This window comes from Mus caroli, unplaced genomic scaffold (assembly GCF_978045245.1).
Source record: "Mus caroli unplaced genomic scaffold, Mus_caroli_1 scaffold_16, whole genome shotgun sequence".
NCBI classification, from domain to species: Eukaryota; Metazoa; Chordata; class Mammalia; order Rodentia; family Muridae; genus Mus; species Mus caroli.
Window position 1 is genome coordinate 52,044,215 of NW_028227271.1, and position 24,430 is coordinate 52,068,644.

General features: G+C 39.5%; 1 protein-coding gene across 2 annotated transcripts in view; it reads right to left on the reverse strand.

The window, feature by feature from the left end:
* Nucleotides 1-21,566: 21,566 nt before the first annotated feature.
* Nucleotides 21,567-24,430, reverse strand: part of Slc30a8 (solute carrier family 30 member 8) — a 46,167-nt gene continuing 43,303 nt past the window's right edge. For both annotated transcript variants that reach the window (XM_085831719.1, XM_085831718.1), the window contains 2 exons: nt 23,138-23,272; nt 21,567-21,709 (listed from right to left, as the gene is read on the reverse strand). In XM_085831719.1, coding sequence (XP_085687845.1) covers nt 21,567-21,709; nt 23,138-23,272 — 278 coding nt within the window. The remainder of the gene's footprint in view (nt 21,710-23,137; nt 23,273-24,430) is intronic.

Genomic DNA, 24,430 nt, shown 5'->3' on the forward strand with positions numbered 1-24,430 from the left:
GGGGGAGAGCACTTTTTCTGTGCTACCTGTGGGGGGTGAAACATCTGGAAGCACATACTGGAGACCATCCCAGGGGTAGTTAAGGATTCAATGGCCAAGATGAGCTAAGGGTTAGTCCAGCTGAAAAGAGAAATTGAGCAGAGTCAGGGCTGGTTCAAGTCTTAGTTTAACTCTTCCCCTTGGTTAATGACCCTCATATATACCTTATTAGGACCCCTAATTGTTCTCCTGCAATTGTTGACTTTTGGACCCTGAATATTGAACAAGCTTATAGCCTTCATAAAAGAAAGAATAGGAGCATTGCAGCTGATGGTCCTGTGCCAAGAGTATGAGACCCTGAGGACAGGACCTGAAGAATATGAGCTAGTTACCCAAGACCCCTGAGCAGAGCTCCAGGATTGGAGCATGTACAAGAAAAGGGGGAAAATAATGCATCCTATGGGCTTTTGCCAGTCCCACACCCTCCTTACAGCTTCCCCCTCCTGCTGCCTGAGGTCAAGGCTAGGCCAAGTTCCATTATCCACCCACAGAAACATTCTTGAGCAAAAAATTCTCAGAATGTTTTGAGTGATAGTCACCTGACCCTCTGGAAAGTCCCAGGTAGAGTTTAAATGTGTGTCATACTTCCTAGTCAATCGATTTAAAGGTCAATATGTTCAGCCAACCAGTTTGAACTGGAACTTGCCGATGTAACCTGTGCCCCTAAAAAGTAGAAAAACTGCTCGTAATAGCCATTAGGAGTCCCCTTCTAATCACTCGCCTTGAGGGACTAATTGATGAGCTGGAAAATAAACCTCTTGCTTTTGCATCGGAAAAAAAGAAAAGAAAGAAAATGTGCTTAATAGTGCATTTCCAGTTTGGGCTTTTCTGATCGTGTTCTATGAACACTGTATTAACACTTAGGCTCAGTTTTTGTGTGTAAGAGGGATTTCATTGCTTTTGGAGAGACACATGTACTTGTACGAGTCAAACTACTAGGCCATGGAATACAGTGACTTTAACATCTTTAGGAATTGCCAAATTGTTTTCCAAAGTGACCCCACCATCCTGCATTCCAAAAGGCAACATAACAAATTTTACATGTCTTTACATACCCATTAACCCTTAGTTTGTGTTTTCAATTATAGCCATCCTAATGTATTTGGGTTGACAGCTCATAGTTTTGATTTTCATCTCACCAATAATGTGCTGCATTGCTAGTTTTATGGTAATTTGACATAGCTAGAGTCATTTTGGAAGAGGACAGCTCAACTGAGAAAAAATCCCCACAAAATTTTCCTATGAAAGCCTATGCTACATTCTCTCAATTGATGTTTTATGTGGGAGGACCAAGCTCACTTGGGCAGTGCTACTGATGGACCAGTGGTCTTGAGTGACATAAGAGTGCAGGCTGAGCAATCCATGAGGAGCAAGCCTGCGTGGCCTCTGTGTTAGTTCCTCCCTCCAGGTTCTTGCCCTGACTTTCTTGGATTGTGTACTGTGATGTATAACCATGACCTAAATAAGCCCTTTCCTCCTAAAGTTGCTTATGGTCATGTAGTTTCACCACAGCAATAGAAACCCTAACAAATACAAGGAATGATGTTAAATACTTTTCATGTGCTTACAACTATTTGTGTATCTTGGGAGAAATGTCTATTCAAATTGTTGGTATATTTTTTAACTAGATTCTTGATGCTTTTATTATTAAATTTTAGAAACACTTTATGTAGTCTGCTTAAATGTTTCTTAACAGATATATGGCTCACAAATATTTTCTCTTCTATGGGCTACAGTGCATGGTAAAATGCTTAATAAATAGTAAAAGTGAATATTTCTACATCATTCCCAGTCTTAAAAAGGAAGCATCCAGTCTTCCATCTTTACCCCGATGATAACTTGGTTTTTACCAGATGACCTGCATCAGTTTGAGGAATTTACCTAGATTTATAATTCTCTAAATATTATTATTCATGAAAGATGTCAATTTTGTAGAATTGTTTATCTGTGATACTGAGATGACCTACAACTGGATTGAAGTAAAAGTTTTTATTCTTTTGGGGGGTAGGGGATTGATATTCTAGTTCTACTGGGTCCTGCTGTGTGAGTCTCAGTCCTTCCCATTTCCATCGAATATCAAGAGCCTTATGTACATAATAGAATCAATGGACTAAATCTCATCCCTAATGTGACTGAAAATGGAATATGAGGGCTTTATCTTCTCCACTCCATTTGTTTTGCTTCATAATCTATAAAGGAATGTATATGAGGTTGGCTCTGCCTAACAAAGGCATTTTAGTTTCTAGATCAATAATGAGCTGTGCAAATGTTGAATTTCATATTTTTGTAGGATATGTTGAAGCATAGTCAAAACCAGAAGAGTTTTTTAAAGGACATAGCATGTAGGGGTTTCATCTTCATTTCTATAGCTAATGAAGCTTGATAATATTGCATTATTCAACAGCTGGGAGGTTTTCTTCTACAGCTATGTGGTCATCATCATTACTATTATATGAATAGTATGTGAATAATATAATTGAATTTCTCAAATGGGGCACTTTTCAGTATTTCTTGGGGACACTTAGGATATGAGACACATGGGAAACAAAACTAATATTATTTTCTTTCCAATATATTCCCCTCAGCCTTTGTGCCATTGCCTTGCAGTTTGGCGTTACTGAGAAATTTTACTCTTGAAGTACCAAGTAAGAAAATTGGAAGCTCTCTTGTCCCTCCCAATCACCTTCCACACTATTCATGGAACCACAGGAGAGATGGACTAAGGAAGAATATAGAATCATTTTAGAGTCTATGTTGTAGATTAATACACATCTAGGTCTGAGTTTTATTTTTATTAGGTACAAGCTTTGAGTAAGTCACACTCTCCATTTTCCATCTTTCATATGGAAGTATATATATATATCTTAAATGTATATATCTACATTTAAGAATTTATTGAGTATATATATGTATATATATAACATTATATATGTGTATACACACACACATATAATGTTTTATTGAGAGCTGAATAAGAAATATATTTGTCATGTCAATGCCTGAGATCTTACTGGCTGGTCTTTTTGCATTATTACTTTTATATTACTAATATTTTGCTATTATGGCTATCACAGTTGCCATTTATGATAAAGAGAGTTGGACCCCATTCTTTCCTTCTAACAGCCAGCTCAGTATCACCTTTCCTTGTCCAAGACTTTTGAAAAGATATGCCAAGTTCAAGCTGCTCTTGACATTTAGATCATAAAGTATTTACTGAATGACAAGATGCCACAGCACTGTGGGAACATAGAAGGAGATAGGATAGCCTATCCTACCCACTGTGAAGGTGAGATCCTGGAGCTGGCTGGGTATGGCTGAAAACTGTGTGTCCAAAAGGACCATGTGCACAATCCCAGTCTCAACTCCTAGGGAATCAAGGGGCTGATGGCTAGACCAAGTTATTTGGACTTTAATAAACTGAACACAAAAACTTATCCAAGTCCCCTTGTGTAAGATGGTCATTTCTCCCAAAGCATCATGTAAGGTACAGAAGTCAACATCAATCAGGCTCCTGTCTTCTTCTGCTTCATCTCGGTTATGTCTACTGGAATTGATATACTAGAAAATAAGAGACATTTCTTTCTAAGTAAAGAAAACCCTAATCTGAATAAACACCCCCTGCCAATCTCTCACTTTGAAGGGCTTCAACACACTTTAGAGCTTATGGCTTAGATATCCTTCTAAGACTACTCTTAGAATTGACACCAGATTCCATCTTTACAAAAAGAAGAAAGAAAAAGAAAGAATACAAGAAAAGAGAAGTTTCAAGGCATCTTTACCTTCCACAATCACTTAATCCTTGACATCCAATCTTCCTAAAATTGGTCCAAAAGCCAAAGATGTACAGAATTATGGGTAAAACATTAGTGCAGAGGCTATCGTACTCCAACACACACAAACACAATGAGAGAGAGAGAGAGGCGGGGATGGTTAATAGAGAATACATGAGTCAGGGAACCCACTGTCATTGCTTTCTTTATTTTATTACATGGCTCAGCCCAGGGAAGTAGTATTTGGAGAAGTCTAACTGTGTCCATGCTCCTACAATAAGATAAGCAAGATCATCCTATCATATGCTGTGCTACAAACTTAACCCACTTCTGTTGAGTAAAATTTCAGATCTGACTACATGCTTCCCTCTGGCATTATCTTGACTTTGCAGATGCAGTGCTGGTTACAACTGCAAGGATTACTTCTCAGCTTCCATGAGTCTGCATTTCCCCTTATTTCCATTGAAATTTCCTTCCAAACATTGAGGTCAAATGTTAGCACAGAAAGATTTCAGGAAATAGCTTTCCACAGTCATATAAATGAGAAGAAACTAGTCTGAATAGGCTAGTTATTCAACCAAGCCAGTAGCTAAATGTGTGTTTTCAATATGCTGGTGGTTACAAGGGAGGAAGGACATCTATACTCCCACTGGATGGAGCATTTTTATAATACATTACCATGCACAGAATCACTGCTAAAAGGAGTGGGGGGTAGTATTTGCTCACATATGATGCTTGGCAGTTAACAAAGGACTTTTACTTATCTTATCTCATTGGTCTGCATAGCAACTAAAGAAAATAATGAAAACCTAGATTCTTATTTCCAGTTAAATTTTGCAAAGAGATAATTCCCACTATGGAATCAGTTACGTTGGTACCTGTCCTGTTGTCCTTCCTATCACCTGTCCTCATATACTCTGGCTATCCCACTTTCCTGAGAGTTTAATTAAAGATCAGTATATCCCGTCTATGCTTTAAGACTTGGCATGTTGTATAATTTTTCATTCAGAAAATCCTTCAGTGAACTTAGAGCCTAAGATCTATGATAGGTTCTGTGAGAGGAGAAAGAGGGAAAGACAAAAATCACTGCTTTGAAAGAATTAAAAATCTAGTTGAAGAAGTAAAAATAAGACAACATTCTTTTGAATAACCCAAAATCTAGTTGAAGGGGTCAAAAGTAATGAATTTGGTAAAGTACCTACAAAATATTAAATAAGGAAAGAAGAGGCCAGAAGTGAGAGAAGATACAAAAATAGTTGCTCTTTAGCAGGACTTTCAGAAGTAAATAAATTTCTGACTGTGAGCTTAGCCTTTAACTGCTGAGCCATCTCTTCAGGTCTTCTTGTGAGACTTCTATCAGAGAGAACAGCAGTCGTGTGTCTGATTCTTTTCCTTACTATTGGGAACCTTTTCCTCCTTCTGGGTTGCCTCTTCCAGCCTTAATAAGATGGTTGCCTAGTCTATTGCAGACTGATATGGCATGTTTGGTTATATCCCTAAGGTGCCTGCCTTTTTCTGAAAGAAAATGGAGGAGGAGTAGATCGGTGGGAGAGGGGTGTTCTGAGGGACTGGGAAGAGAGGAGGAAGGTGAAACTGTAGCTGGAATATAGTATATATGAGAGAATAAATAAATAAGTAATTTTGAAAAGGTAAGTGCAACGTTTAAGTAACAGAAGGAAAGGAATAGATGATAGGGTATTCCAGGAAGGAAAAATGATCAAAGGCCCAGAGCCAGGGACAAGCATGCCCATCTGGTAGAAACTGGGTGCCTTCTAGATTATGCTATGAGAGAGTGAAATGGCACATGGTAACTCCATAAAGAGATATCTAGTTTCAGTAGAATGTGCTAAACTATATTTCATTATTTAACCTCATCTACATCAAATCCTACAAGTGAGCCTTCCTATCTATAAAGGACTTTATAATATTAATAATTAGTATTTGACTCTGGCACTTGTCCAACATGGGGCCCTGGGAACAAGACCTGAAAAAACCCTAAGATGGTTAAACTTATACAGTGCTGTGAAGAGATTGGAATGTTTCAGGTCCAGAAGATAACATTATCTTAGGCTAGATGTAGCCCCCGAAACAATCATTCCTTGCCCACCTGTGTGCCAGAGCTAACATCTTATGGCTAACAGATTTAAAAACACTTGAAATTTCTTAACTTAGCACACCACTAACTTCCACCAACCCAAAAGTTCAGATAGCATCTTGGGCTGTTGTAAAGCCTCCTCCATCTCACTGTGACTGTCTCTCTAACATACCCATGAAGATATTTTAAACTTGCCTTGATGTGTGACTTTCTTTGCTTTTTAAAACTATAAATACTTCATGAAACTGCTCCCACATTGGAACATGGAATTAGAGGTAACCTAACACTGTGTTTCCCAGGCCAGGGTCATTCAATATTGTTCCAAAATAAACTCTTACTCGCTTTAAAAAAAATAGAATTTTAAGAGAACAACAAGGTTTGTAAGTGAATGACACATCTTCTGGCTGGGGGATGCCTGATGATTCCACTCTCCAGAAGCCTGCACTTGTCCCATGGTAGATGTAGAGAGAATACAGGTATTGTGGTCAGCTGAGTAGTATTTGGGCACTACAGTTTGTCCTTGCTGACTACATGAAGAAAGCAGACGTCCCCTGCAGCCCTTGGGCTGAATGTCATGCCTAAAAAGAAAAAACAAAACAAAAGGAGGAACTCCAATCCAGATATGGCTTCCTTGACCATAATCCTTCTTAAATGCTAGTGATGACAGATTACCAGAGAGATTTCATGAGGAGACACATCTCAGGAGTATGAGGTTGGGGTCACCAGTCATCCATCCTACCTCTCTATTTTTCTTCTGACTTCCTGGGAGTCATTTCCCTCTGTGCTGCTTTGCTTCTTCCAGGAGGATCTTTTAATTATAAATATTAAATAACACATACATAGTGAAGCATTTCTTTAGAAGAGACTTGCGGGCCTTGGTATACATTTAATGGATTTATTTGAAAATATATTTTTCCAAGCAACACTACCTTAAAGACTTGTAACATGACCAGATCTTGCTGTGGTTCCAATCTATCAGAAAAAGACTTTTTACTTATAGTAAAGTCTCAGTACCAGTCTTTGCCTACTGGCTTTAACTTGGGTATCCACTTTTGCAGCCTTTGCTCACAATATTCAAACACACTGTCTTCATTTCCTTTTCAAGTTCTTCTTACCTTGGCTTTTACACATGCTAGTCTGTCTTTTCCTCCCGTACCATGAAGGATTGGTCCTTTGCCTCAATCTCTTTTTATAGCTGGACTTTTCCTGATGTTCAGGTTCAGCTCAAATGTTGCCTTTTTTCAATAGGACCTCCATGACCTTTATGTATGCAGCTGCCTTCCTCTGTTGTACTGCTAATCATTATCATTTTCTTCTTGTCACTGCCCCCAAGGTGCCTCATTTAGGCCTTTATTTGCTTGTTTATTATCAATGTCTGTATTGGTTACATTTTTATTAATGTGATAAAACATCCTGGCCAAGGCAACTTTTAGGAATGTTTACTTGGGCTAACAGTTCCAGAGGGATAAGAATCTATGACAGCAGAGTGAAGTCACAGCAGCTGCAACTGGAAGCTAAGAGTTTTACATTTTAAATTTAACACTGAAATCATTTCATTTCATACCCATTCCAACAAGATCATACATCCTAAGCCTCCCAAACAGTGCAACTAGAGAGCGACCAAGTATTCAAATGTCCAAGAGTATGGTGGATATCTTATCCAAACCAGCATAGGTGCCTTCACTGGACACCAAACTGTCTGCAAATTGGCTGGGTGTTTAAAGGTACCACAGGGCTTTGTGCAAAATCAGCATTCATTAAATGTTCTGAATAAACATGCTTATGAAAAAGCAAGGGTAGTTTGAAGGCAAGATAAGATTTGTTCACTAACACCTGAATTTCTACTGGACTTTTCTAAATCTGGGAGGAAATGGACATAACACAATGCCATTTCTGTTTCATTTTAGCATCTCCCAAGATACAGGGGGTTGAGTCATTTTCATCACATTATCCTCAATCCCTTACTCTTCCTTTAAATCCACCCTACACCCTTCGCACATCTTCATTTTCCCTGTGTATTCTTTCTATGCCAGGAAACATGTATGCTCTCATCCTCTTCTAGGATAATCCCTAGGCATACAATGCTCCACACTGAACATTTCATAAGCATGATATCTGAATATAATTCCCCCTCACCCACACAAATTGCATAACAGTGGCATCACTCTACTTTTAAGCCTTTTAATTTCTATCTTCTTCATTTCTTAGTTCTTTATATCTATTCATTAAAAACAGTTCTATGGTTTCCTCTTTCAGCCTTTTATGAATAGTACATTGAATATACTGTAAGGAAACAATGGGCTATAATACTTCTTACATTCTATCTATGTTTTAAAATTCTAGGATACGAGTGATTTTTTTTCATTATTTTGATAATTTAACTCTTTAAATAAGAACATGAAACTTCTTCTAATTAAATAATACACATCTCCCACATATTCTATCGTTGTCATCCACACATTCGTGTTCATGAGCAGGGATACATTTCAAACCAAACAAGTACTCATGTCCTTAGGCCATATTATGTTCCAGCCACATTAGTTACCTGATGATTATACAACCTCATGGAATAGATGCCATTACCAGCCCCACTCCACCCCCACCCCATTTAATTCCCGTTTCAGGATCTGTCCAAAATCTTGAAGCTCCAAATCCAAAAATCACACCTAAGGCACGGTGAAGTAAATCTAAGGTTAGAGTCCAAATGTAGATGTCTGTGTTTACAATTAAACGTGAAAGAACTGAAGTGACTCAGTATTTTATTTATAACATTTTAGTCTCCCAGACAAGACTATTACACTTTCAATAAGGCAATTTACGGAATTCTACTTTCTACTAAAGCCTTGAGCTAAGTGCCGAAGAACAAAACAAAACAGAGCGTTATAGTTAGAGGAGGGAAACTATTTAAAAGTCAAAGCAACACTATACACAACCTACAAGCAGGGGACAAACACAGCAGCTGGAAAGGGTTGAGAGGAATTGCTCTCCCTGAGAAGTGAGTAATGATGGCTAGCATTGGTCCGGAAGTCAGAAGTATAATGACCTGAAATTGGATGATTGGGATTTATTGAGAACTTACTATGTGAGATGCATCTTGCTGAATGATTTTCACGCAACTTCTCATTTAGCAGTCACGACTACACAAAAAGTGACAGTTTTTAGTTCTTTTGTTAAGAATAAAATTGAAACACAATCAGGTTAATTGGTTTGCTGGTCTTCAAAAAGCTACAGTATCACATGGACTCCTATAAGACTGCCAACTATATTATATTTTATATAAAATATTAGCTATAGACTAAAAAGATTATAAGGCAGAGAGACAGAGAAACAACACTGAACCAGCATCGACAGCACTGAAGGAGGTAACATTGTTATAGCTAAAGAATGAATAGGGCCCAGGAGCTTCAAGGATTAAACTTTAAAGGGCTACAGCTCTGCCCTGAGGAGAGGCACTGATAACCACCATTGCTGTCTTGGTCTGCAGAGGATTGCCATGGAGCTACAGTCTAGGTCTCTCGAGAAAGATAGATAACAGCAAGTTGGTGCCCTTCTCTGGAGAAGTATGACTGAGACTGGTTCTGTGTGTGTTGGTCATACTTCAGAAGGAAAACAGAGAGGGAATGAGACAGAGCTCTGCTGCCAGAGTGAACTGCTTTGTTATGCCGGCTCTGTTGTGAGTGGCTCAAGCAGGAGCCCAAAACAAACCCAGAAGAAAGCCCTCTTTTTCTGAATCCGGGCTTCTGGTTGATGATCTCCCTCTAGAGCCTGCTGGCTAGAAAGCTCCAACCAAGGAGGAATGCAAGGAGGACAACAGTCCTGCCTCAATATCTTGAAGGCAAATGTAGATAAATGAGTGGGAGATTGAGAGTCAAAACTTAGCAATGGGCACAACCAGGCAAGCAAGCTTTCAGTACTGGCTCTTCCCTGGCTACTTTTTCTGATGACTATTTCATTTTTGTCCCTCCCATTTCCAGTTCTCAGTGTCTTCTCCTTCAGTGATATACTCAATAGATGGATTTTGTTCCAGTTTCATAGAAAAGAAATGTGAGATTTGGGCTCTCCTTCCTTACTGGTGCATTCTATTTCAGCCATCCTCTCCTCTCTCTCTAAGCTCTGAAGCCATGAGCTTCTTTGTATCTGTCAGCTCCCATTTGGTTAGGTTAGGTATGATTAGTGTGACCAATAGACTCAGCAGACATGGGGAATGTCAGTTTAAAGATAATATTATTTGAAAAGTATAAGATGACATTAAAGCCAGTGCTTCTCTCCTTGTCTACCCTGTGACCTGATGCTGCAATTTAAAACACAACAGAGTCCCTTCCTCTATATCCCTGATTGTGCAGAGACATAAAAGTGCTATTTCTTTAACTTCAACCCAGACTCACATAAACAACTGTATTTTTAACTTCTCAGATGCTGGTTTATTAAGCTACTTGCCTAGGACTTCACGTTCTACATCTTATCCCACACCTCCCAACACACACACATACACACACACGCACACACACACACACACACACACATGCACACCATACATATTAACCTCTTGGCTTTTCCAGCTCTATTCCTGAGTTGTATCCAAGCAATAACATTCAAAAATACCCACTCATGCCATTGCCCACATTTGCTACTTACGATGCACATCATCTCTCAGTAATTGAAGAAGGAAAATGAAGTGAAGTACTTCCATGTTTGGGAATAAACAGGAAACATACATCGGGAACTGGGACTGATTCTGTGACTTGATTGCACCTGAGCAATTCGGTTAGGTAATATATTTGCAGAGGAGAATCAGTGCAGGTGTGTTTAGTTCTCAGAATTGATGCCTTGCACATAAATATGAGGCATTTTTGAAGACACCTAAAGTTTAGAAATTCAGAAAGTTCTAATCCTGGCTATGACTAGGAGTCTTTGGGATGAATGTTAATTTTTCTAAAGCACTAGTGTTCTCCTATCACTATGTTTGACTTGTGGTTTATCTGTATTTTTTTAAAATAAGATGAACAAATGAATTAAATTTTTTCCAAACTCCATATTACTACAGTATTTCTGTTGTTGTATAAATGTTTCTACTTAGATAAGTGACCACCGCAGTTGAAGTAATAAATTCTAGGACACTTGAAAATTGCCAAAATAATAGCAATAAGAAGAGAAGGAAAAATAGGTCTGCACCACCCAGTGTCTCTGGCTGTGCCCTCTTTATAGTCAAGGTGAAATGTTGAAAATACCCTCTGTTGCCTCCTTTGTAGAAAGGATTGGAGGCCGAATGGAGGGTCAGACACTTTTGTTTATGAGTTACTACAGCTGAGAAGTGTGAATTATCTTTTCCCATGAAAACTGATTTGAGATGCTGAATTCTATGACATCCCAACTCCATCCCTCGAAAAGAGGCCTTATCTTTCAAGGCCACTAATTTGTCAAAAGTATTTGTCAAAAATACTACTCTAGAGAAATCCCAAAATGGAGTATTCAGTTTTCTGTTGAGAGATTTTACCATGCCACAGCGAAAGTATATATAGAAAGGGGCAATAAAAGGCTGTTGTTTTGCAGTTTTCTAAACTATGTACTTAATGTCTTAAAACATGAGCTAGTGCACAGGAAAACATGGAACTGATTTGCAAAGCCCCTTTCTGAAGATGAGGTTAACCTTCAAACATGGGACAAATTCACATGTCATCCTCCTTCCGTTGTGCAGGCTAACTTGTGGTTTAGAGCATTTTCTGCATAACAGTTATTCTTTATCACAGTATTCCCAAACACACCCAAGCATTGCAAATCCAGGAAGATAATATTGGATAGCATTATTGGACTGTATGCAGTAGCCATATAGTTTTTTTTTTGTTTGTTTGTTTGTTGTTGTTGTTGTTTGGTTTTTTGAGACAGGGTTTCTCTGTATAGCCCGGGCTGTCCTGGAACTCACTTTGTAGACCAGGCTGGCCTCGAACTCAGAAATCCGCCTACCTCTGCCTCCCGAGTGCTGGAATTAAAGGCGTGTGCCACCATATAGTTTTGATGGCTACAAATATGAGAATTATATTGTTAGCAATCATCTGCTTTTGAAGAAAGGATATAGAGGACATTTTTTATTGATATGTCCTCTCCAGGACTTGACCATTACTCCTGAGAGCCTACTCATCTCTCTACTTGTATCACACTAGATGAAAGACATCTTTTATCTCTTCCCAGCTTTTACATTTGAAGATCTTTTGTACAATTGTCAAGTATTACCACATTACCTCTGACCCTCATCTTCCTCTCCAGCTGGATTCTTATACCTATGACAGGGTGATTTAAAAAAAAATGCTCTCAATTCTTAAATCAACATCCATTTCCCCTGACCCAGTCTGTTAACCAAATAGATTCTTTCTACCAAGAAAAGATAGAGAACTAAAAAGAAATTTTCCTGGCAGACTTCCTTTCAATAGTGGAAAATATTCCACCATGATTTTGGTTATTGAAAAAAGTTAAGGCAAATTAACCTGAACTGTCTTCTCCCTGATTTTATTCTAAACAACATATATTAACATTTTTAAATAGAACTGAAACAGGTGCCCAGTAACAGAATGACAAGCGTTAAGTGTGAAATCTGAAAGTTAAAGAAACAAATCCACATATGGTCACCATTTTTTTCTTTGAAACCTCCTCCTGCACTGGTCTGCTAAGTGGCCTCATCACTGTCAAGTCAAGAAGTGGGTATTCACAGACATTTGCTTGGTGCCTTTAATATGTCTGTAATTAGTCATTTAAACAGATTGCCCTGTGATCCAAAACTGGGGGAGCAGAGAGATGAGCTGAGAAAATAATATCCTGAAGGTACTTTTCTTGTAGCTTATTGTGGGAAACAAGACTTTATTCTGTGAAGAGGTCTTCGGATCATGTTTCATTAGGTGAGGATGGAGCTAGAGAGCAGCCAGGACTCTATAAAAATATATGTGATGAGAATATATCTTTTTCTCTCTGACACTGGAGTGCTATAAAGAGCTTTGTTGGCTACAAGATATCAAGTGATCTAATGTCACAATTGGCTAGCTAGAAGCAAGAAGGAAATGTACTTGGTGAGAATGAATTGAACCAGAAACTAAGAGAGGTAGCTAGCAGGGTAAGAGTGCATATTTTCCAAGCATGGGGATCTGATTTCAAACCCCAGCACCCACAAAGAAGGCAAGATGTGGCTGCCTATGCCTATAACACCAACTCTGTAGTAGGTGGAGACAGGAAGATCCCTGGGTTACTGGATGCCAGTCTGGTTCCAGGTTCATTGAGAGAACCTGTCTCAAATGAGTAAGGCAAAGAGTGATAGAGCAGGACACATAGTGTCCTCTCTTAGTCTCTAAAACATATGCAAGGGCTAGCACAATAGCACACTCACATACACATAGACTGGGCATACACGCACATGCACATGCAGTAGGCATACACACACACACTAAAATATAAATAAATAAACATTTGTAGAAAATGTTTTTTAAAAAATGAGTTGGGGCAAAAAGACAGGGAGAAAGTGAGAGATGGTAGTGTGATATTTTATAGGAACTGGGGAAGCTGGATAGAAGCTACGATCACCCTCTTGGAGCTGGCCAGTTACACTTTTTGCTAATAAACACACTTGGAGTGATTAATCAGCCTCTGCTTCAAAGATGAGAGTAGACATTTTCAGAGACTGACAGGAAGAGATTGGACTGATTTAATTAGTTCATGACTTCCTCGGTGGGAATTATTCTCTCAGTAAACGCCTTTATCTCAGCAAGGCTCAATTATTCTTTCTTATAAAAAGACTGTTTAATTTTCACCAGCCATTTTGCGTGTCTGTGGTGGTATTTGTGCTGATGACATAGGAGTTTCTAAAGAGTTGGATGATTTAAATCTGTTATATATATATATATATATATATATATATATATATATATATATTCTCACTTTTATAAATGATCGCTAATATATCCTGAATGATGACCACTTTGCACAGTTTGAACTCTTCTAACTGTCCCAATTTTTTTTTGGATACTCAGGCAACTAAATAGGAAAGTTTTGCCACTCAGGAAATGAAGGGTCAGAGTACTTAAGTAACCAGCTTGAGAGGTTACAGAGCCAATAAGATGAAGAGCTGAGATCCCAACTTAGGTAATCTAACTTCCAAATCAATGCTCCATGCAGAAGCACTCTCTCGGTCATGTCCTTCAGAATTCCCATTTTCCATCTGCAACCAAACATATGGAACACATAAATTTCTTTTATGAGTCCTAACATCACCATAGAGCCCTAGATGAATCTCAACTAAGCGTTGGACAATGGAGAAGCATATTAAGGAAGGAGAGGGCAGAGAGGTTGACCTGATTTCAGTACTCAGAAGAATGAGGTACGATGCTTTGACAGAAATGATGTTTTGAAAGCTGGGGGAATTCAGTGTCTCAAAGCAAAGAATCCTATGCTGTGTCACTCACTTCAGTGGCTCAGAATTCTGACCATGCAAAGGAAGGGGCAGAGGGTGAGTCAGAACGTCAGAACTGACAGATGGTGTATAAAAGTACTTGGCAACATCTGGGGTTTTTTGTCTTAAGATTTTTAAATCTTCATTTTAAGTTGATTTTCAATTTACCATCTAGATCCTCTGAGTGAGCTGATTAAAGATGTGGAATTTTCAAAAAAATAAAATGAAAAATTTCAGAGAATTAACTAGAAGCCATGAGCCAATTCCTTTGGTAGACACATCACGCTCCCACCATCATGATTGCCTGAAATACTGTGCATTTGGAGGGACCCATGGCTCCAGCCACATACGTGCAGAGGGTGGCCTTGTGGGCCATCAATGGGAGGGGAGGCCCTTGATCCTGTGAGGGATTAGTATTCCAGTGTAGGGGAATGCCAATACAGGGAAGTGGGAGTGGGTGGGTTAGGGAGCAGGGGGATGGCAGATGGGGTGGGTGGGGAGCTTTTGGAGGGGAAATGTGGAAAATGGATAGCATTTGAAATGTAAATAAAAAAATATCTAATAAAAAAAACCAAAAAAATTTAAAAAAAAATCTTACATGATTTGAAATTGCAAACAACCAATGTGTTTGTCAGGTTACCTTATCATTAGCACTGTAACCCCCACAAGATATGAAAACAAAGAGTCATTCCATAACTCTTGAGACAGAGGAAACAAACTTGCATGATCTGAGCCACTGGGGAAGCCAGATGTGGCTGGAGACGAGAAACCTGAGCAGTTGCATGAATGTGCTCTTCCAAGAGGGGAAACAACAATTTGCCTCCACTGAACAGGGCCAGATGTCAGCAGAATGCTAAATAGCATGCCAGTGACACTGACTAATCTGAAGAGATTGCACAGATGTGACCTCCTCTGTCAAAGTCAATGTGTTCTTGGCCTTCAACATTCCAGAAAAATACAAACATAAATGAAAAAGCAGTCACAAGACTCACCTCTAGCCTCACAGTCCTTAAGGCCTTCGAGGTTTCTAGCATCCTGCTGGAGGCTGGTGATGATAAAAAGATTGCCTAAAACTGGAGTGATATTCTCTAAGCACTAATAACCATAGAGCTGTAAAATTATATGACATTAAAAACCTAGAGTTGAAAAAGGCCTTTCTCACATGCTCATTGCTTTATAATTGAAGACTGACAGGTAAACACAAGTGTGCCTTGCTCACTTTTGTGCCATTGCCTAGAATGAGTATCCCTATCTGCTTGGAACCCCATTATAAAAGGCAAGATCCAGAATGACGTCACAATCCCGCCTCTTGCCTTACTTCATCCTATAATGTGAAATGCTGCTGTAGCTATCTACGCATATGTCTGACTCTCATCCTCTGTGCCTTTTAGTTTCCGTTTGAGCTTCTTCCAGTTAGTGCCTCTTCTTTAGAGTCCTCTCTAGGTAATTTACATAAATGCTCAAACCATATAAACCATGGCCTCTTACTTATGGTTTACCAGACACTGGCCTGAACACTTTTATTTTAATTGAATTACCAGAGGAAGTATGAGTTACCACTGAGGGTTAGAAGCATATACTATGTCTATTTCTTCTTTATAACCCCATTGTCTAGCATGATGCCCGCTGCAAAGCAAGTGCTCAGGTTGTACATGTGGAATCAATAAAGCCATTGCATCTTCATTACTCCTTTTAGGTTAATTATCATGTCAATGACTTGGAGAGTCAACTTTGTGTAGCTGCTTATATTATGAATGGTAATTACATTTCCCCAAAATCTTTTTACAAGAGTGTCTGCAAGAAGTTTCTGGAAACCTACCCCCAGTTGATTCTGATTGGTAAATAAAAAGGTCAACAGCCAATAGCTAGGAAGTACAGACAGAGGCGGGGTTTTGGAATTTCCCCGACTTGGAACCAGGAGGAGGAGGAAGGAGAATAACCACCATACAAGAAGAATGTGTAGGAGAAAAGAGACACCACACCTGAGAAAAGTGGAGGACAGAGAGGCATGACTGCCATGCAAAGGAGCTGAGAGAAGGCAGCCCCAGGTCAGGTAAGACAGAACTTAGAACTAGTAATAACTCAGAATTAACGGAGTAGAGGTTAGGCAGTGGCCCAGCTATTGAGTTGCTTAAGGCATTTTCAAATATAATGTCTGTGTGTGTGTGTGTGTGTGTGTGTGTGTGTGTGTGTGCTTTCTTCAGGAACATAAACCATTGAGGTGGGTAGTAAACCCTGCCCCTGCTGGGATTTATTATTTAAAAATGTAATTCAATGACTTTGAATTTTTTACTTGTTCTTCTTAGAGATTTCTGGGTTCCAACAAGCGCATTCTTTGGTGGGTCCCATGACATAAACACTGTGATAGGTTAGAATTTAAAACCATAAAGGATTTATTGTCAAGAGGTGATAAAGGAATAATAAACTTGAAAAGGATTTTGTATATTTATACGCATGTCCAAATTCAGACTAGAAAAAAAGGACCTACAACCAATTTTCTGCCCATTAATACCTTTATAATTAACATATTTAAATGGAATTTGTTTCCTCGCCTTATTAGAAATAAGCACCAATGTTTATAATAATATGATATTATACAGTCAAGAACTTGGAGTGACCAAAAAGAAAATGTTAAAAAGTTGGGCAATGGTGGCACATGCCTTTAATCCTGGCACTTGGGAGGTAGAGGCAGGTAGATTTCCGAGTTCAAGTCCAGCCTGGTCTACAGAGTAAGTTCCAAGACAGCCAGGGCTACACAGAAAAAAACCTGTCTCAAAAAACCAAGGGAAAAAAAAAACTTGGAGTGATATAGACCGCTATTGCCAATTGTCTTTCTTCCCAGAGGAGGGCCTAAAAGAAAACCTATAAATAAGATAATACAAATCAAAATACCCCTGGATCAATATTTGAGTCCAATAATTCAAAGAAATGTTTTGGGGGCTAGAATATGAATTATGCCACCCATTTTTTCTGTGGTTTAAGCTTAAGTCTTGAGACAAGCTTATTCAATCCCCCTGTGAAAATGAAGGAATGAGAGGGTGGCCATATTTGCCAAGAACCTGTTCCTATCTGCTCAACCCTCAACCCTGTGCTCATCACAGATGGAAAGAATAGGAGTCAACCAAGCCTGGGTCTAGCTAACAGAGACATATTATGCCTACTTTATGTACCAAGGGGTACATAGAGAAAAATATATATGAGCCAGTTTCCCTGGCTTTGGTATGCCATAAATTTGCATAATAAGTTAGCCCAATAACTGTTATAGTTTCAGATGAATCATATTAAATATCCTGACTGCTTAATGAAGAATCTGAAAAATAAGAAGACAATAATGAACCCAACATGAAAGGCACCCTCAAGGTCCCTTTGTGAATCTTGGTTTCTTGTTCAAAGGTGGGCATGTAAGCTCCAAATACCACCTCCACTTCCCTTCATAGTCTCTCTGTGTGTGTGTGTGTGTGTGTGTGTGTGTGTGTGTGTGTGTGTGTGTACAAGCGTGCATTACAACCACAATTAGCAAATGCAACTAGGCCTGGGGATCCTACTAAATATGCTGTCAAGGAAAGGACAATGTTCCCCATAACAAAGAGTGATTCAGCCCCAAATAGGATTAGTGCTCTTAGAAATATGTTTGAGTTTGCAAAGAAAGAGTCCACCATTCCAATCAAGGTCTTGCAACAAGGTAGAAATTTGGTCAGTAGGGTGAGCTGCTCACTAAAGCGGTGGAACAAGCACATGGTGAGTTTAGTTCTTCTAATGCAGGTGACAACTGTGTATTTTCCTTATTAGCTATTAGGTGTCTGATCTAACCATCTTTCCCCTTTAAAAACTAGCACAATAAGGGATAAAGGGTAGACAGATCTGACATTTTAATTGGAGATCTTAATAGGGCCTTTGTGTATACAAATATTTTACAGGAGTAAGGTTGGGGAAATAAAACACTTGCATAAAACTCTTACAAGGTGGTGAGATAAAATGATTTAAATTCTTTGTTAAAAAACACATTTTATAGTAGTTAATGGAAAAAACTCATATTTAATATTTCTTACAATACTGAGGTTCAGAGATGGTAGGTTAGACTATTCACCTCAGAAAGAACCCCATTCCTTACATTCATTAGTCTATGAAGCTCAGCTATAAATGGTGTCATAACAATAAAAACTTCATTTTCTGTGATGACTCTGAAGCTCAGAGAAATGGGACCAATTCAAGGTTAGATATATGGAAGGAAGCAGAATGAGATGGAATCCATGTTTTATAATTCTATCATGCTCTTTACCCACCGCCATCTCTAACTCCATCCCTGCTAATGTAACCTGTAGCTTTTCTCCTCCACAGCACTGTTGTTAACAGCATACCCCAGATGTGTCTTTTATCCAGTCAACTCTTTTGACCAACTCTTTTCTTTTTTCCTAGAAAGACTTTTATTCAGAGTGAAGCTCACTCAGTGCATTCTGTGAATAGCAGGGCATGGTCAGGCACAGATAGAGTACATCAGGGAACTAGCATCAGGGATGCCTTTAACATCCACATCTTATTCATTCTCTTCTTTAAAAGAATGAAAACTGATTATTTGTACACACTTCTGCTGAAATAGCTAACCATTGAAACAGGTTATTTGGTCAAAATGAGTGGGGGGAGAGGGAGGGGGAGGGGAAGGGGGAGAGGGAGAAGGAGGGGGAGAGGGAGAAGGAGGGGGAGAGGGAGAAGGAGGGGGAGAGGGAGAGGGAAACAGAGAACACAGAGAAATGTATTCCAAGGAATGCACAGGTAAGCTTCAGGGTAGATCTTGCATAGTGACTTGGCTTGCATTTCTCTCCAAGTTAATTTTTTTCATGGTCTCTAATTCATCTGTTTAGTGCACCAGTAGCATCAAGAACCTTCTTCATGTTCTCCAATGCACTAAGTTCTTCAGGGTGCTCACTCCCTTATTTAATTCTTCATTATTATTATTATTATTATTATTACTACATCCTGACTGAAGTTTCCCCTCCCTCCTGTCCTCACCTCCCCATCACCTCCCCTCAACATAGCCCCCCAAATCCACTCCCTCTCATTTTTCTCTTCAGACAAGTGTAGGCTCCCATGGATATTAACCAAACATGGTATATCAAGTTGTAGTAAAACTAGGCACCTCTTCTCCTATTAAGGCTAAAGGAGGCAACCTAGCATGAGGTAGAGGGTCTCAAAATCCAGCAAAACAATCAGAGGTAGCCCCTACTCCCACCACTGTTAGGAGTCTCACAAGAAGAGCAAGCTACACGGCTGTAGCGTATGTGCAGAGAGCCTCGCCTGTAGGCTCTCTGGTTAGCATTTCAGTTTCTATGAGGTGGAATGAACTCAGGAATGATCCTGTGCATTTTCTTGTGGTGTCCTTCATCTCTCTGGCTCCTACAATCCTTCCTCCCCCTCTTTTGCAGGATTCTCTGAGCTCTGCTGTGGGTCTCTGCACCTGTTTTCATCCATTGCTGGGTGAAGCCCCTCTGATGAAAGTTGGGTGAGGTACCAACCTATGAGTAGAGCAGGCTATCAGTAAGAATCATTTCATTAAGTTTTTGTTTGTTTGTTTATTTATTTATTTATTTATTTATTTATTTATTTATTTATCAGTCATGTTTGGTTCTATCTAAGTCCCTGGGCTATCAAGGCTATGGGGCCTGACCAGGCAGTGCCAGAGGTGGGCACCCTCTTGTAGTATGGGTCTCAACCTGGGTTAGTTCTCATAGATCATGGCTCCTCCTACATTCCACTGGGCTAGCACATATTTGTTGTTGTTGTTATTGTTTCCATCAAATTTTGTTTTCTCTAAGAAAGTCTTCATGAACCTGCCTTAATCTCACAGCCTCTCTTCCTTCAGATTATTGGCTATTTCTTTTAGTAATTCTCAGCTTTTTGCATATATGTAGTGTATGTCTCCCCAACAAAAGAAAATTAGTGCTATGAGTACCAGTGTTAAAGTCAGCTTCATTCACTGATAATAGTTTAAACAACCCCACTAAAACTAATGTTGAAATTTAATGCCCCTGGTAGACTCTTAAGAGAGTAGAAACCTAATCTAACCTTGGTTTGCTGAGTGAAACCACTGGGAGATAATGTTCAATAGGACCACAAAGACAGTGCCCTAATCCAGTGAAACTGGCTTTATATGAAGAGGAAGAAAAGCAAGCCAGGATGCTTGTCTCTCACCCTGCGATGCTCTGCTCTGCCTAGGGATTCTACAAACATCCATTCCCATCCCCAGCAGCAGCCACTCATGTGTAGATTCCCTGCCTCCAGAGCCAGGAGCTCTATAAACTTTTGTTTCTGCTTTAATGGCCTAGTATAATTCATTTACAGAAATAAAAAAACAAAGCTCTTCACCTGCACTCATCCCACATCTGGCATCAAAAATATGAATAAATAACATTTTTAAAAATTACTTCTCTTTGATCTTTATGTTCTATCTACCGAGTAAAGTAATAGTATTAAGTTGAAATTCTAAAAGTTATGTTCTTGAAAAATGAAGTACAGCAACTGAACAATAGGAATGCAGAAGTATTGTGTAAAATTTGAGAGTTGTCCTGATTCTTTGACTGAATTTCTTACTGTGTGACCTGGATAAGAAACATCCCATTCTGTGCCTCCTCATTTTCTTCCATTTTTAAATTACACTTTTTGGAAACATTCAAAAGTTAGCAATTTCAGAATTTTTTTCCTTTTTCCATACCCTTTGCACATAGAATTAAAATATAATTCAATACTTCACACACACAACACCATAATTTACATGCAAGGTCAAAAGAGGGAAGTTTTACTGTTTCACAAGTAATAAAGATCTCATTGAGTATGGTGGCAGAATCAAATTCTAAGGCCTCAAATTCTCTTCAAATGTTTGTTTCTCATACTGTGGATTCCTAGAAAGGCATTCCCGAGTTCAGCTATACCCACTATTGTAGGCAAGTGAATCATTCATTACCTATGATTGCAAACATCTGTTATTTCAACTCCAGTTAGGAATAATCTATATATACTACAATTGAGCACAACTACTGATTAGTGTATAATCCAAGAAGCTGACAAGTCCCATGCATCCTCATTCATGGTGGATAGAGATAAATACAAAGGAAGAGCGTGCACATTGCATTGTCATGACTTTCTCAAATCTATTCCGACGGTTGCTCCATTGTGCATTGCAGAAACTTTGCTGCATCTTATCATGGCCTAGGAAACACAGGAAGCTGACAGTGTGACCGAGCTAGTCCTGAGGGTCTTCGCAGAGAAGGCAGTTGGGGTCCTGGTCTGCTGCAGATTCTATCTGAATGGTAAGAGAGTGCAGATCAAAGCTGCTGAGGGCTTGAGCAATTCCTGTCCGCACAGACTGGCTGTCCTGGCTGGCAGCTGTTGATAAAGAACCACAGGAAGATTAACACAGTTAATGTGATGATGTACTCATGTTCTCTCTCTGTCTGTCTCTCTCTTTCTCTCCACACACACACACACACACACACACACACACACACACACACACACATGTGAACACATGCTGAAGCAGGAGCTGATTTTACCTTCAAGGGTTTGGTACCTGAAGGATAGAGAAAGGGCAGAGCCCTCAAAAGAACCAGTTGGTTCTAACACTCACTTCTGTTCACACAGACAATGTGCATCCCAGTATCGCAAGGTATCGGTTACTACAGGTGCTCTTCCCACATAGTTACTTCTGTAGTCTGGCACTGGTAGGAGCTTCTTATGGAAGGAGAGACATGACTTGGAAAGCAGTAGAACTAGACAGAGCTCCTGTGTCTTATTGGACTCTGCTCACCAGCCCCCAGGGATCTCCCTCTTGCCGATCTTGGATTTAATTAGAATTTATATCAAGACAAGTGGCAGGAACACAGAAGCATTTAGAGCTCCCCAAAGGCCTTCCCTAGAGCATCCACCCTCACTGCCATCCTTTTTTTTTCCAGTCTTAAATAATATCAGGAGGCTGCAAATTCCCTGCATGGTTACCTGATTCTTTACTATACTCCTATACTTTTGGTGAAATATTTGTACAGAGGATGTTGTAAATTTCTGGAAGTCATACCTGAGCCCCTTGAAGAAAATGAAGACATCTGACAAAGTACAGCCTTCAAGTGACTGTCACTGACTTTCCTATCCCTTGCCTCTAAGTAACATCTTGAGTCATTTTTAACAACCTAATTACTAACGTTGGCCTGAGGTTTCTCTTAAGAGAAAGAAAAATCTCCTGCCTCCCATTTCTCCCAGTCTGAAAACTTATCACGGACACACTCACCTTCTACTTGAAAAAAGCAGGTTTGAGTCTATTCTGTGACGTGTCTTGCATGGCCACATGATGTCTGACCATCTTTCAACACATCTACTAGCTTGCTGGAATTTCAAAACTGAGCCTCCGCCTCCCTTCTTTCTTCTTCAGGGTCAGAAAAGTATCGTTTACACAGGAGATACTCCATGGAGATTCTTTGTTGTCTAATTCATTCCTACTATTTAGACTAAGGGGGCACCCAGACAAATAGGCAAAGTCATTTCTTCAGAAGCCAAGGACTTAAAGTAAGAGAGACATTTTAGCCCTTTACACTGTCTTTCTGTTCTACGCAATCAGCTCAGAGGATGCAACTGGGATCATTGTTGCTATGACAACATTGATAAGTGGGTTGGTTTTCAGAGGTGTTGAGTAGAGAGAGCAACACATTTTATAGTTGTTTTGACAGACAATAGATAGTAAGGGCAGCTGTAAAAAGAAGAGAAATGACTGCCTTTTCAGGCTAAGGAGTGAATCTTGCCTGGGTGTTTGCAAAACTCACTGACCTGTAGCAACATGAACAGAGAGAATCACTTGGTTCACAGTCAATGACCAGATGTGTAGACTGTGCACGGAGATCACGCCATCAACTGCGAGGATGATCTCTTTCACACTGTTGTAACTCAGGCCCTTTGGAACACCTGACAAAGGAATCATAGGACCCTCTTGTTACTTACCTAAATATACTCACCATGAAAGCTAAGTGGACCGCACAGTCTTCAGCAGAACACCAACTTGCATCCAGTGCCTTTCTTTGGTTTTGTACTTCAAATGTTTAAAAATCTGCCTCTGCCGAAGGCTTTGAGACTGATGAGCGTCAAGTTCACAGACAAAATACTCACAGAATTTACTCAGCAACATCTAGCAACAGTAATCATCCTGAAGATGTTATTATACCAACAGTGTTTTCCCTAATTATCTTTGCACATGCTCTACAAAGCATAATGAAACAGCATGGGGTTTGCTATCATAAATCTTGGGTTTGCATTCTGACTATAATTACTGTGAATTTTCTCAAATTGTGATGCTTCTCTGACTTGCATCATATGCATAGTAAAATGTGACCAATGTGAGCAAATCATAGATGATGAATGATGTGGGGAGCTCATGGAACAAGTCTGTCCTTTATAAATTATAATGCAGTGAAAGATTGATATCCAGTGGTCACTCCAGGAACTGTGCTAAGAGGAGATGCTAACGATAAGCCATTTGGTTTGCAAATTGCCCATTGTGTTAGCTGCCCAGGTCATTCAACGTCTGGGTAACAGACTATAATAATTAGAGACACTCTTCTTTTTAACTAAATCATGTAGAACACGTGGGAAGATGGGAAGACTACTGGCCAATCAGCTTGGCTTTAATTTTTATAATTTATTTTTAACAGGTTCTCCCTATGTAACCCTAAATGGCCTGAATGTATTATATAGTCCAGATTGGCCTTGAACTTACAACAATCCTTCTGCCTCTATCTCCAAGTTGCTGAGCTTATAGGCATTTGCAACTGCACCTGAATACTACCTGTTCTTTGAGGTTAACTATTCCTGGAATTTATGTCAGTCACACCTCACTACTGAGATGCAGTCTGGGAATCTCAGGAAACAGCAGTTCTTCAACTGGGTTATGCCAAATGAAAACAAAGTAACAAACTGTAGAATGCAGCGGGGAGACATTCCCAGGAAGCTTTAGTCATAGGAGCTACTGTCTTGACAGTGAGAGTTACTTCTGTCATCTTTTTCTGATTGACAGGAAGACCCATGGAGCCAGCCAGGCAAAGCAGAATAGCTGGGAACCATACTGTC